Source organism: Saccopteryx bilineata, chromosome 7 (assembly GCF_036850765.1).
Source record: "Saccopteryx bilineata isolate mSacBil1 chromosome 7, mSacBil1_pri_phased_curated, whole genome shotgun sequence".
NCBI lineage: Eukaryota > Metazoa > Chordata > Mammalia > Chiroptera > Emballonuridae > Saccopteryx > Saccopteryx bilineata.
The window spans coordinates 42,353,900-42,366,973 of NC_089496.1; the positions used below are offsets into that span (position 1 = coordinate 42,353,900).

The 13,074-nt window shown below is 45.2% G+C and overlaps 1 protein-coding gene across 1 annotated transcript; it reads left to right on the plus strand.

Moving 5' to 3' along the window:
- The first annotated feature begins 5,920 nt into the window (after positions 1-5,920).
- Positions 5,921-12,754, plus strand: NPY (neuropeptide Y). Its single transcript, XM_066239308.1, has 4 exons — positions 5,921-6,065; positions 7,031-7,218; positions 10,868-10,948; positions 12,560-12,754. The coding sequence occupies exons 2-4, from the start codon at positions 7,031-7,033 to the stop codon at positions 12,582-12,584; spliced, it is 294 nt and encodes a 97-aa protein (XP_066095405.1). The 5' UTR covers positions 5,921-6,065; the 3' UTR covers positions 12,585-12,754.
- The last annotated feature ends 320 nt before the right edge of the window (positions 12,755-13,074 follow it).

Genomic DNA, 13,074 nt, shown 5'->3' on the forward strand with positions numbered 1-13,074 from the left:
TATTTTTGAGGTGCTATACTAGCCCTGATTAGTTTAAACCCAGACTTCTCACATGGGGTATATAACTCACTTCTTTGTGTAAGTCCATGTTCACAGGTTTTATGATTGTGTCAAACATGAGCCTAACTTATATTTCAGTCTGTGAATCAAAAGTGAACTCAAGGATGGTAAATATATGCTAAAAAAAAATTTCAGTAGAGTGAGGTGAGATGCTAATTGAGTTTAAACAGATAGGAGTAGGCAAAGAGGCCCAGTTGAGGGCAAGAAATCTCTCTCGATCTGAAATGATGAGTTTGTATGGAGTAGTGTTGAGGGCTCCAAATGTGACCTGTGGATGTGCCTTAGGTAAATAACCTTCCAACCTTAATTCATCGAGGCACCATGATTTAAGGACATCATTACTATGTTTGAGGTCGTTTAGCTTAGTCCTCCCCTAAAAATAAAATAAATGGCCACCAGAAGATGTGGGAAAGGAAATACTTTGCAAAAACACGCCAGCAAACCAGACTGCTCTAGGAATGTTGTCACAGTGGGACCTGAAGGTAGCCTGTGGCCTGTTAGGGAAGAGGATAAAACATAGGTGTCAGAATCAAGCCTATGAAAGGGGTTGGAGAACTTGGTTTCTTGGCCTAATTTTATCCTATGGGAGATGACCATCTTATGAGGTGATATTAACTATAACAGTGCAGTTTAAAGCAGTGGTCCCCAACCCCCAAGCCACAGACCGGTACTGGTCCGTGGGCCATGTGGTACCGGTCTGCAGAGAAAGAATAAATAACTTACATTATTTCTGTTTTATTGATATTTAAGTCTGAACGATGTTTTATTTTTTAAAAAATGAGCAGATTCCCTCTGTTACATTCGTCTAAGACTCACTCTTGATGCTTGTTTTGGTCGTGTGATATATTTATCCATCCCACCCTAAAGGCCAGTCCGTGAAAATATTTTCTGACATTAAACTGGTCCATGGCCCAAAAAAGGACCACTGGTTGAAAGGATGCTGTTCTCATGGGTAGGCTGCTGTGGGTTTCTGAGTCCGAGAGGGCCCTCTGAAGGTCTGGCAAGAACAACCGAAGGTGCAGACAGTGTGTGCTTTGTCCAGTTCTTTTTGAGTGGCTTCTCTCCTCACTGGTTTTAAACGATCTCTCCCAGGACCCCAAAAGAGGAGGGGGGAAGAGTTTGAGTTGAAAAAGAGACTGAATAATTAAAATAAATGCTTCCGAATGTAAAATCAAGAGAGCATCCTTTGATAAGGAAGGTTTGGAGAAATGTTCTGGGAAGACATTCCTGTGGGCAAAGCTGGAGGAGTTCTAGTCTCTGCACACAGTTTTATACTTTGAGACACTCTGATAGCTCTGCATGTCTGAGACTGGTCCCCTAGTTTTCCACATGATCGTTTTCTATGAGCTTACATGGACTTGTGGAAGTAGCTAGATGAGGTGAAATATCTCATGGAAGTGTGCATTTCCCATCTGTGAGATTCAAGAGCCCATCTGTGGACATGGTCTGAGTTCTCAGTTTCAGGTCTCCGAATCTGTTCCAGTTACTTCATGCAGAAAAGAATTTATGAAAGGGTAGAGTCTTTGGGAGTGAATGTTAAAAAAACAGACTCTAGGTTGAGCTTCCAGAAACAACTCCCAAAGCCTCATCACAGAATCAGGCCACCAAGAATGTTGCTACCTTTGCCTCAGTTAGAGTAGAAAGGTTAAGGCAGGGGCTTGGAGTGCAGAAGGAAAAGTCAGCAAAGAAGAGGATGGTCAGTTCAGAGAGAAAGGAAACCAGCAAAAGCAACGGTCAAGAGAAGTCAGATAACTAGTAAAGGCAGTGAAGGTCCATGCAGCTTTCAATTAGGAGGTTATACTGACAGCAGGTTCAATGGCTAGATTCAGACAGAACATTGGTTATCATGGTTTTTGACCAAACCAAAGGTGAAGAAGAGACAATAAGTAGAAACAACATTTTATAAATATATATTTTAAAGCTTTGCTATGAGACTTCTAGTCCTGGTCAAAATGTAGAAAGAGGAAATCGATTTACCCTCCAATTTGAAACAACTAAAACACCAGACAAAAATATATGAAACAACATCCAAAACATTGGGCATCAGACGACAAAGGACAGTGATCTGTTAGAGATGGGAAACAGAAGAGGGAGACCCTTGCTGTGGTACAGGGGGAGGAGGTGGCAGAGGGGCTGGAGCTGGGTCACCAGAGGTTCCCAGGTTGGGGACCAGGTAAGAAAGAGGACAGTAAGATCTTCAGTGTCCCGCTTAAGTATTTAGTAGATGCTGATCGGATCATGCATACGAAAAACCACCTGAGACCAGGAAAAGAACCACAAAAAAAGGAGAGGTAACAGTGTTCAAAGTTCACAAAGGTCTGGGGATAGTGCTTGTTCCAACAGTCAGTGGGGTATCAGTTATCAGTTAAAGTAAGAGGAAGCTTATTGCCGTCGAAGTGGGGAAAAATTAAACCTAGATAAAGCTAACTCTGGTCCCTCCTAAAAATCCTCAAATGGTCGACCTGAATGCATCAAGCTGCTCCCCAGTTTTTTTTTATTCATTTTAGAGAGGAGAGGGAGAGACAGAGGGAGAGAGAGAGAGGAGAGACAGAGAGAAGGGGGGAGGAGCTGGAAGCATCAACTCCCATATGTGCCTTGACCAGGCAAGCCCAGGGTTTCGAACTGGCGACCTCAGCATTTCCAGGTTGACGCTTTATCCACTGCGCCACCACAGGCCAGGCTGCTCCCCAGTTTTTAACTGTGCTCCAAAACAACAGCTCAAGAATGTTTTAGAAAATACAAAAACATCCAACAAACAACAAGGTAAAATTTATGACACCCTATCAAAAATTACCAGGCAGACAAAGTAAAAGGAAAATGCAAGTCAAAATGAAGTGAAAAAATCAATAAATCCAAAATAACACAGAAAAGACACAGATGATAGAAGTAGTAGACAAGTTATTATGTTTATTCAAGAAGCTAAAGATTAGACATGTTGAAACATGGAAGATATTTTTTTTAAAAGATCCAAATTGAAATTCTAGAGATAGAAGCTACATAGACTTTGTATTGATTAGATATTGAAGAAGAAATAATCAACTCAAAGACATAGCAATAGAAACTATCCAATAAAACACACAGAAAAAAAAAAGCAAACCAAAATATAAAATGAACAGATCATCAGTAAAGTGTGGGACAGCATACACATATCATGTGACCCAGCCATTCTGCCCTTAAGTATTTTCCCAAGAGAAACAAAAGCCTATGTCCACACAGACTTGTAAATTAATGTTCATAGAAGCTTTATTTGTAATAGTCCACACTGGAAACAACTCAAAGTCCATGGGTAATTGAATAGATTTTTATTTTTATTTACTTTATTTTTCTCTAAGATTTTATTTATTCATTTTAGAGAGGAGAGAGAGAGAGAAAGAATGAGAGAGAGAAGGGGGAGGAGCAGGAAGCATCAACTCCCATATGTGCCTTGACCAGGGAAGCCCAGGGTTTTGAACCGGCGATCTCAACATTCCAGGTTGACACTTAATCCACTGCGCCACCACAGGTCAGGCTTGAGTATATTTTTAAGAACACATTTAATATATATTCATATCATGGAATATTACCCAGCAATAAAAAGAAATGAGCTTTTGATACATGCAATAACATGAGTATATGTGAATAGAATGATGCTGAAAGGGGACAAATGAGAACTTGCTATGGAACTGCATTTATATACAGTTGTAGAAAATGCTGACAAATTTCTAATGACAGGAAGCCGGCCAATGGAGGAGGGAGGCAGGGACAGGCAGGAAAAGGGAATTATTAAAGGGATAGGAGGATACATTTGGTGGTGATATCTGTGTTCACTACCTTGATGGTGGTTATTACTTCATGGGAGTATATAGGTGAGAATATATCCAATGGAATACTTCACACCTTAGTAGATTAATATATCTCAGTTGTGTCTCAACAAGGCTGTTAAGAATAAATGCATATAGAAATAAATACACAATTTTGAAACAAAGGAGAGAAATGGTTCAGCAGCTAGAAGGGGATGCTGGCCTGAATGACTCTGACTTTGTTTGTTGGGGGATGGTAAGGGATTTTGGTTTTGCTTTGTTTCTTTTATGAAATAAACTCAAGCAAATTTATAAACTGTAAGTATATATACTTATATGCATAAAAAATTATCAGAAAAAGAGGAGGCAATTAATGGAGCAAAGTCCTGAAAGGAAAGATTATTCAGAGCCCAAGGCCAGGGGGTGGAGCTGGAACCAGAGAAAGGCATTAAGGATGAAAGGATACATGGAGGGTACATACTCCATTTTTTATGCTCCAAATGCTGAAACCCGAGAATAAACTCTTATTTTGGGGTACCGGTGACCTTATCTTAGCTAAATTAATCAAATTTATGTATTCTTCCCCACTCCAGAGTAATACATCTTCTTAGAAGTAATTTCCCAGTAATTCAATGACTCCTAAGTCAACTGGCGTGAACCTGTGATACAATCTAAAAATAAGATTATTTTATTGAAAAGTGAACTGTGCTCTTCTCCTTATCAAGAAAGGGGCTCTAAGTGAAAAGGTGTTTTGCTCTAACTTTACCAAAGACTCTTGCACATAAGCACCCCTGAGCAATGCCGGGAGACCTGGTATTTGTGTTGCTGGCATGTATGTTCATGTTGGAACAAGCAGCTTTCGGCTAAGAGAAAGAGATGTTGGTCTTCAAAATCTCTGACACACCACAGGATTGCTTGCTAAACAGTAATTGATATTTAGGTTAATTTTATCAAAAACAGTGCAGAAACAAAGTATTTGTTTAACAGAATCACTTGTCATTTTAACATTAAGATCATAGCATGTAACTTAATGCTTTAACAACCTATCCCTGCTATGTTATTTATCAAGATTCAGACTTCCAAGAGCGTTCAGGGAATTTAAAGATGTACTCCACTACATAAAATTCTGAACCTGTAAAAATAGTTTCTGTATCTTTCATATTCATCCAACAGGTTTAACATGAAGTGCAAATAAATGATCTTTTTTTAATTTCCATCAGAACCCACATTCTCCATCAACGTTAATCGAAGGTATTTGATACCTAACAAGGGCTAGCGGATAAAAGAGAAATTGCTGTTTATTTAACTACCTGTAGCTTAGGACCAAAATGTTTCTTCTGATTGAACTTTCAGGGGCCTCTTGACCCTTGAATTGTCGCTTTTCCCCCAGCAAACCAAAGAAGTGAGTTTACCCCGTGCCGTCTCAACAGAGTTCTCGGTCGCCCCACTTCCACGTCCGCCTTTGGGCGAGCGCCTGGAAAGGGCTTATCGATATGGCGAAACAAGCTGGGGAGAGTGGCCAAAGCCGCGGAAGCCGGGTCTCAGCCCCTGGAAGGAGAGGGTGCCGCTGGGACCCTCTCGTTCCAGACTTGGGGCTGGTGGCTCCGACCTGCTTGAAGCACAGATGGGAAAAGCTGTACAAGTTTTCTGCTCCGAACGCGCGCAGGGGTCGTTGTGCCCGGGGCCATCGCCGCTTGGGTACCGGAGATGCTCCACCAAGGAGAGGATTTCTACCCTGGCGCCGAACGAGTTGGTCCGAGAGACAGGCGACAAGGATGACCCGGGCTGCTCCGGTCGCTGGCAGGACTAGACGGGGCGTGAAGGGAAGCGGGCTCGGGGCGCTGCTGGAGGGCAGGGACTTGTCTTAGGCGCCGTCCCACGCTTTCAGGATGCGCCGCCGCGCTCGCTCGCTCGTGGGCACCAGGTCCCCTTCCCCGCGGTCGGCAGAGTTGGGTTGTGGTGGCTCCGGCAGCGATGCTCTCACGGCTGCGGCTCCAGCCCCTCCCCCCGGCCACTCCACTGGGGGCGGGACGGGGAGGGTGGGAGTCACCGGAGCGTGATCGCCCGAGGCCCCTCCTGCCGCTGCCAGGGAGCACCATAAAAACCCTGTTGCAACCCGCTCTCGGCACCCCGCTCACCAGCTCTCAACCCTGGGAGAGACGCTCCACTCCGGACAGCAGAGCTCCGCCACCAGCCACAACCGCCAGCCCGCCGGCCGCCGCCACCGTGAGTGCTACTACCCTCGGGGCTTGACGGCTGCCAGCGGGGGTGGGCGCGGGCCGTCCCACCGCTGGGAGCCCCGGGGCGCCGGGAGGAGCGCACCCGCTCGCCGTCCCCAGCGCGGTGCCAAGTGCGCTCCCTGCCCGACGCGCGCCAGCCGCTTCTGGCAACTACATTCCACCTGCCCCACGGGTCCCCTCTGAGGGCGCAGCTGCGCTCCTCCCGGACCCTCCCGGCCGGGACCCGGGCGGCTCCCTGGGTTAGCTTTTGGAGGAAGCGTTGGGGGCGGCAACCCCCAGCCTGGGGCGGCCGGCTCTTTGCTCAGGGATCACAGCCGGCGGGAGGATCCCCAGGCAGCGCCCCTGAGTGAGGAATTCCTGGAGCTTGGACGCCCCGCGCATCCAACCTGGGGTCGGACCCGAGACCCACTGGCCCGGGGAGCCGTTCTCTCCCCTCTCCCCCAAACTGCCACCCCGAGTAGTCCCAGCCATGGCCGTCGAGTCCCTGCAGCGGACAGACCAGAAGTATCCGATTAGAAACTTTTCTCCCCAGACAAGGATGTTGGGGAAGAGGGCAGGAAAGTGATGTTGCTCAAGCCAGCGGGAGGAACTTCTCATTCCGGTTTTAAAGTGTCCACACTGGGCCCGCACCCTCCCCGCTCCTCTGCGCCCCTCACCCCGCGGTTCCCGGCCCTGTGACTCAGGACCCCCGGCCCTGTGACTCGGGCCCTGGCCCGGGACAGTTTTCCGGGGGAGCGGAGGAGCGTGGCCAGCGCAGACCGCGCCCTACACCCGCGGGGGGTGGGTGGGGTGCTAGCCACGCTCTTCTCCCCTCTGCATCGCTGGGTGGAGCACGGATTGGGGGTCCTGGGTAGTCGCAGGGGGCGGAGAGCCTGGAAACAGAGGAGGGAGCGGCGGAGCCTGTGTCCCCCAGACACCCACGCCCTTCCCCTGCGCCCTTGGTGCCCTCAGATGCTGGGGAACAAGCGCCTGGGGCTGTCCGGACTGACCCTCGCCCTGTCCCTGCTCGTCTGCCTGGGCGCGCTGACCGAGGGGTACCCCTCCAAGCCCGACAACCCCGGAGAGGACGCGCCCGCCGAGGACATGGCCAGATACTACTCCGCGCTGCGGCACTACATCAACCTCATCACCAGGCAGAGGTGGGTGGGCGCGGAGGGACCCCCCGGGGGCGGCCTTTCCCGTCTGCTTACCCAGAGGCCCTGGGGGTCTGAGAGGACGGGGGCCGTTTCTTTTCCTCTGCTCTGTCCCAGGCAGGACAGCATGCTGACCGCCTCCGCTCTCAGTAACTGTTTGTGCAGGGCACTGAGCACTTGCTCTCTGGGACTGTGACCACAGTCACTGCCTCATCCCGACTCAGCTCTGGGCTGTACGGCTGGCATCGCCGCCTACCTACCTCCTTGCCCCTTTCAGACTTAGAGCAGTTGGGGGGCTGTTTGGAAACGGGAATGAGAAAGGACCCGGTGAAAGGGGTCAGGAGCGCCCCCAGGGAAGGGCCGCAGGGGAAACAGACTGAACGGTGTCCAGGAAAACCGGTAACACAAACCAAGGAGGAAACTATCTGGATTGCTAAAGACATGGCCAGATTTCCCCACCTGCCCTGAGCGAATTGAATGACAGCATTTAGGAAAAAGACAAATAGAGCTATTTTGTTTTCTTGTAGTCCAAATAATGAGCGATTTAGCAGAAAACAGTTGATCTAAAATGTAGAGAGGCTTTCCCATCTTGTAGCAGGTGAGTTCTGAAGAGAAGGTGTCTGGTTGGTTCTTTATTAGATAGAAACTCACACTGGTCTAAGTCACTCCAGGGTGAATCCCAAGATTCTATGGAATTGGGGAAATTGTAAACCTCATTCTGAAACCCCAGGAAGCTAAAATGAAATTTCACATTTTCACACTCAATATTAAATATTAAGCAAAAAAAATAAATAAATAAAATCCAAACAATTTTGCAAATAATATAGCATTTAACAATTGTTTCCAAAATTGGTTCATCTTAGTTCTAAATCATTTACTATCTTCTTTTAATTTCTAAGATCAAGTGACCTTAGTGAGCTTCATTTTAAATAATGAACACTTTAAAAGCATTAATGTTATTTAATATGTTTAAATTATGTTGTGTAAAGTATTGTTTTTGTTTTTTACCGTATTTTTACTGTTTACAAGTGAAGGGTTGGTTGGAAAGGATGCAAAGTGGAGAGAATTTCTATTTCTTAAATAAAAGTTCCTTTTTTTTCTGTTTCATCAAAAGCTATTCCATCCTGAGAAGTTTTTGAAAAGTCCCAATTTATACAGAATTAGAAGCACATGAAAGTGCCAGAATTAAATAGTATTGGTTTATGATCCCCAAAGCCTGGAGATGTTAATTAGTGAAAAGCAACTTGTTTGATATCTTAATAGATTTCTCAGAAAGTTACTTGCTTCTAATTCTTGCTTATACTATCTAACAGACCGGAGAAAAGAACTTGTACGAATAAAAAAGCTATTGCTAGGAAAACCTTTCTTAGTTAATTAGTGTGTCAGTTATAACATGCAGAAAAACTCATTTTGCAAAAATGGTTGCTATAAAGCTTTATCGTTATTCGGCACAAAGCGTTAGCATTTCAAAATGTTTTTCTAGGGATTATTTTGTTCTATCTACCTCAGAGTTTTGGAATGAGTATAATTATCTCCATTTTACAGATCATGAAACTAAAAACAGTTCATGAAATCTTTTTAGGGGTGATGAAAACAGAGCCGTGTCCTCACTGAGCCGTGTCCTTGGGTGTTGTCACCACCATCAGCAGTTAGTGTGACCTCCAACATCTTTGATAAGCAAAAATAAGGGAAAGGGACTTCAGTTTCATGGGAGGAGATTCAGGTTCAGTGGAAATGAGTTGGTTTTGGAGCAGAGTTTTCTGTCTCATCTTCATCTACCTTCCTCCTTAGAAACCATCGGAGGTTCATAATCGGCACCAATAACCTCCATTCTGCACGCACATGTTGGTATCTTTGAAAATTACAGTGTCATTTGTGAATGCAGGTTTGACTTGGTCGTAAACCCTCTCTTTCCTCCCCTGTTCTACACAGTCCGTGTTCTGAAACTGTATGCCCTGGCTCACTGCTTCTGAAAGGGGCATCGCTTTTTCTAGAGCATGAATCTACCACTTTTCTAGATCAGTGGTTCTCAACTCGGACTGGCTCTTTGCTTCATGGGGCATTTGGCAATGTCTGGAGACATTTTCTTTCTTGCAATGAGGGGTGGTGCTACTGGCGTCTAGTGGGTAGAGGCCAGGGATGCTGGGATGCTGCTAAACATCCTCCTATGCACAGGATAGCCCCCTATGACAAAGTAATATCCGGCCCCAAATGTCCATCGTGCTGAGGCTGAGAAACCCAGTTCTAGATCAGTGTTTCTCCAGCCTGGTTGCATATTGGAACCACCTGGGGAATTTAAAATATATACTGATGCTGGGCTGTACCTCTGACCAGTTCAATCAGAACCTGGGGTTTGAGGTGGGGACGCAAATGGGGCTTGGACTTCCTAGTGGTTTTTAAAACTCTCCAGGTGACTCTAACATGCAGCCAGAGTTGGGGTGTTTTTCTCTCTGCAGACTCTCTCTTTGAGAGTTAAAGCATTGTGGAGAAAAAGGATAATCCGGGATAAATTAGAGAAGGAAAAACAGTGAACGGTGCTGTCGTGGGCAAATCCTGCTATTAGAAATTTAGTTTCTTTACCTGGTAAATCGGAGAAAATATTGGCCAGCTCTTTCATTCACTGGAGCTTGCATGATGAAGATAAATGAGTTAAGGTTGCCCCAAAGTTTTAAGCTTAGTAAAACCAACTGATGGACAGAATAAGTAAGCGTAAGTAGGAGCCTACAGTCTGATATCACAACTCCAGAAAAGTCTTTGAGGAAACCTTACAGATGATGGGGGCGGGGGAGTTTAATCTGTACTTTTCTTTCCTTGAGCCCCCCCCCCAAAAGGAGCAATAGTAGGAAAATCTCCCCCTAATTTAGATTGAATTGTGCTTGATAGGCAGTTAGAGTATACCCTCTGAGGGCTTCGTTTCTCTCTTCCGTCTGTTAGCTAGTCCGCCCATGCCGGGCTAATCTTCCATTTGTGAACAAAGTGGCTGCTGGTATCCAGTGCCTTTTAAAGGGAAAAACAGCCTCTGCAAAACAAAAACAAAGAAACAAAATATGCTTTGGTACTATAGACCTGCCAGACGCTTTAGCAGGGAGAAGGAAAGAGAGAGAAGACTCCTTTTAAACATGAGTTACGACTTTGTTTTTACAAATGAGGGGACTGAGTTTGAAAGGCACAGGTGGGTCTAGGACTTCAGTCACTGATTTTTTTATTTTCTAAGAATGTTTCTGAAATATCATCTGGTCTTTTTCTTAAGACTTAAACTGATTTGTATCATCAGAACTATAGCTGATGAACTAATTATGGAAACGTTAAAGCATACTTTAATGTATTTTTATTTTCTCTCACCTAGTCATATAGCTACATAGGTATTATTTGTGGTATAAAAAGACAAGAATTTTTCTATTTTTGGTTGAGTTTAAATAATCTGCTGTTATTTAAGTATACAAACAAAATGAAATATATTTAATTTGAAATCATCTTTATGATCTTTTTGATAAGATATGCTTCGCACACCTAGATGAATTGTTAGCAGAGGATTAGCTGAAAAGAAATTTTAGATTCAATACACCAAGTAGGAGACTATCTTCTTTCTTCTAAAGATTTTTGTGACTATTCCAAACTTGCTTTAAAGAACTTGACGTGTTGTTGCTGTTGTTAGATATGGAAAACGGTCCAGCCCCGAGACGCTGATTTCGGACCTCTTGATGAGAGAAAGCGCAGACAATGTTCCCAGAACTAGGTATGGAAAGATTCGTGTGCAGATATCCCTGCACCACTCCTGGGGCCCGGAAGAGGGCAGGAGAGAGGGCTGCCTGAGGACGAAGCCCTGGAACTGGGTCTTCCAGACCAGCGAGGGTTTGGAGAGAAATGGGGGGTGGGGAACAGGATGGGGGGCTCTTTCTTTTCATGTTATTTGTAAATCTCTGAACTTCTGTGGGGTAATATTTTCTACTGCAAATTATTTGGTGCTCCTTGGAAAACTCTAAAGATAAGCGACTTTTGCCCTGGAATTACTCTATAGAGACTGTCTACTGGGTTAGAATTGGGGGAGCATAGAGTGAGTCGCCATCTCTACGCTGAAATGATCAATTATCCAACTTTGGATGGGGGTGATTTTTAGTTTTAATATACTGTGTGGGGTAGCTTGGAATATGTCCCTCATGAGCCTTATTCTAACCTTTCAGGTTTTACATGAAACTGCAGTTAAATTACAGAGAACTCATTTACTTTTTAACATATTTTAGTTTAGCTGATGTCACGTAGTAATTTATTGCACTCAATGAATGAATACAGTGTATTAGTCTCAGGGGCTTGTCTGTAGCCATGGGGCTTTCTTGGGAGTGTGGACTCTTTTGAGAAAAGGTGCCTACCAATATCTAGGAGTCACACATTGGGTTAGGATTCACTGGTGCCTCCTGGACAGAGTTCTGCTGTAAAGAAGCCTGGTCCTCCTTGATTTTTATAACTGGCTCTTCTATCTGCTGCCTCCTGCCTCTACCCCCAGAAAGATCACATGCGTATGGTTCATCCATTTCTGTGGTAGCTTGTTTGCCTTAAATCCAGAGCATGACAATGGCAAGAACCAAGTTCCCCAGAAGAGGTCACTAGAACACTTGCTCAGTGAGTGTGACTGGCATGTCACTCACTCTTCATTGGGGTTCTCCTTAGAGATGAAAGCAGATGACTTGATGAGCCATCCATCCCCTTCCCTCTGACCCTCTCCCTGTTCTCTTGTGCAATGGCCAGCCAGGATGAAGGTGCAATTCTAGAATTGTCAGTTTTGTTTTCTCTGAGGTTACACAGTTAGTGCATGAGATACAGTTAATTGCGCCCTGATTGACAGCTGCAATCAAGTGCAGTTAGAAGGAAATGAAACTTGGCAGCCTTGAAGTTGCCTGTGAGTGCTACTTTATTTAAAAGGGTTCTTTATAGTCCAGTAAAGCATCTTACTACATAAAAAGCCTTGCAGGAAAACAAAGAAAGCACACTCAAAGTTGAGCAATAATAACTTTCTTGTTACAGTTTCGTGTGATTCCTGTAGTTTTGATTTTCAGAAATATTGCGGAGTTCTTTGGCTCCTTTCATAACTACAGAGCCTTGTAAATAGTCCCTCTGCGATTTGCCCGAGACTCTTGTTACCACAAGGGAAATCTACTCCGCTGGGTCTTTGCACATTGTTCCCCTGTCTCCCGCTCTGATGTCCTACATGGCCTCCCATTCCGAACGCTGACAGGAGCCTTTTGGATAGTTTCTGACCCTCGTTCAGTTCAGAATGGAATGCCTCACTCTTGCAAGCCTCCCAGGAAGCCGGGAACTTTCTCTCACATGCTCTGCTTCTTCTGTTTCACAGGCTGGACGACCCCTCTATGTGGTGATGGGAAATGAAACCTGTTCTCCGGTCTCTGCCTGTTTCTCAACCCCTGTTTCATTCTGTCAGACTAGAGTCTGCCTGTCCCCCCAATGCATGCAGCCACTGTGCTCAACTCTGCAGATTTCTCCTTTGTCATCATTGTATGTATGTGCGTTTCAATAAAGTACCATGCATTCAAAAGTGTGTGTTCCTCAATGAAGAATCTGATGTTGCAACAGTGAGAATCACGTTAAGTTCTTCATGAAATCACAGCGTCCCTCAAGGAGCAGATTCAAGGCTTGTTTTACCAGTATTAAAGCAGTGGCCAGGAGAGTTCTAAAGATACGATGGCTTATGATGACCGGGACTCAGCTGTGTGCGTGTAACAACAGACGTGTTTGGAAACATTGAGCAGGGGAATGCTAATTTGGAACAGTTTGGTGAATTTTCCACCCATTCCCATGGACCCCTTGTTAACCTCATTAGCCTACACAATCAGCAGGAAGGATTGCTGT

Bases quoted from the DNA above. Each gene is read 5' to 3' on its own strand.
- NPY (XM_066239308.1), top strand. From the start codon at position 7,031: ATGCTGGGGAACAAGCGCCTGGGGCTGTCCGGACTGACCCTCGCCCTG. The intron at 7,219-10,867 runs GTGGGTGGGCGC...TGCTGTTGTTAG, and splicing joins AACCTCATCACCAGGCAGAG to ATATGGAAAACGGTCCAGCC. The intron at 10,949-12,559 runs GTATGGAAAGAT...TCTGTTTCACAG, and splicing joins GACAATGTTCCCAGAACTAG to GCTGGACGACCCCTCTATGT.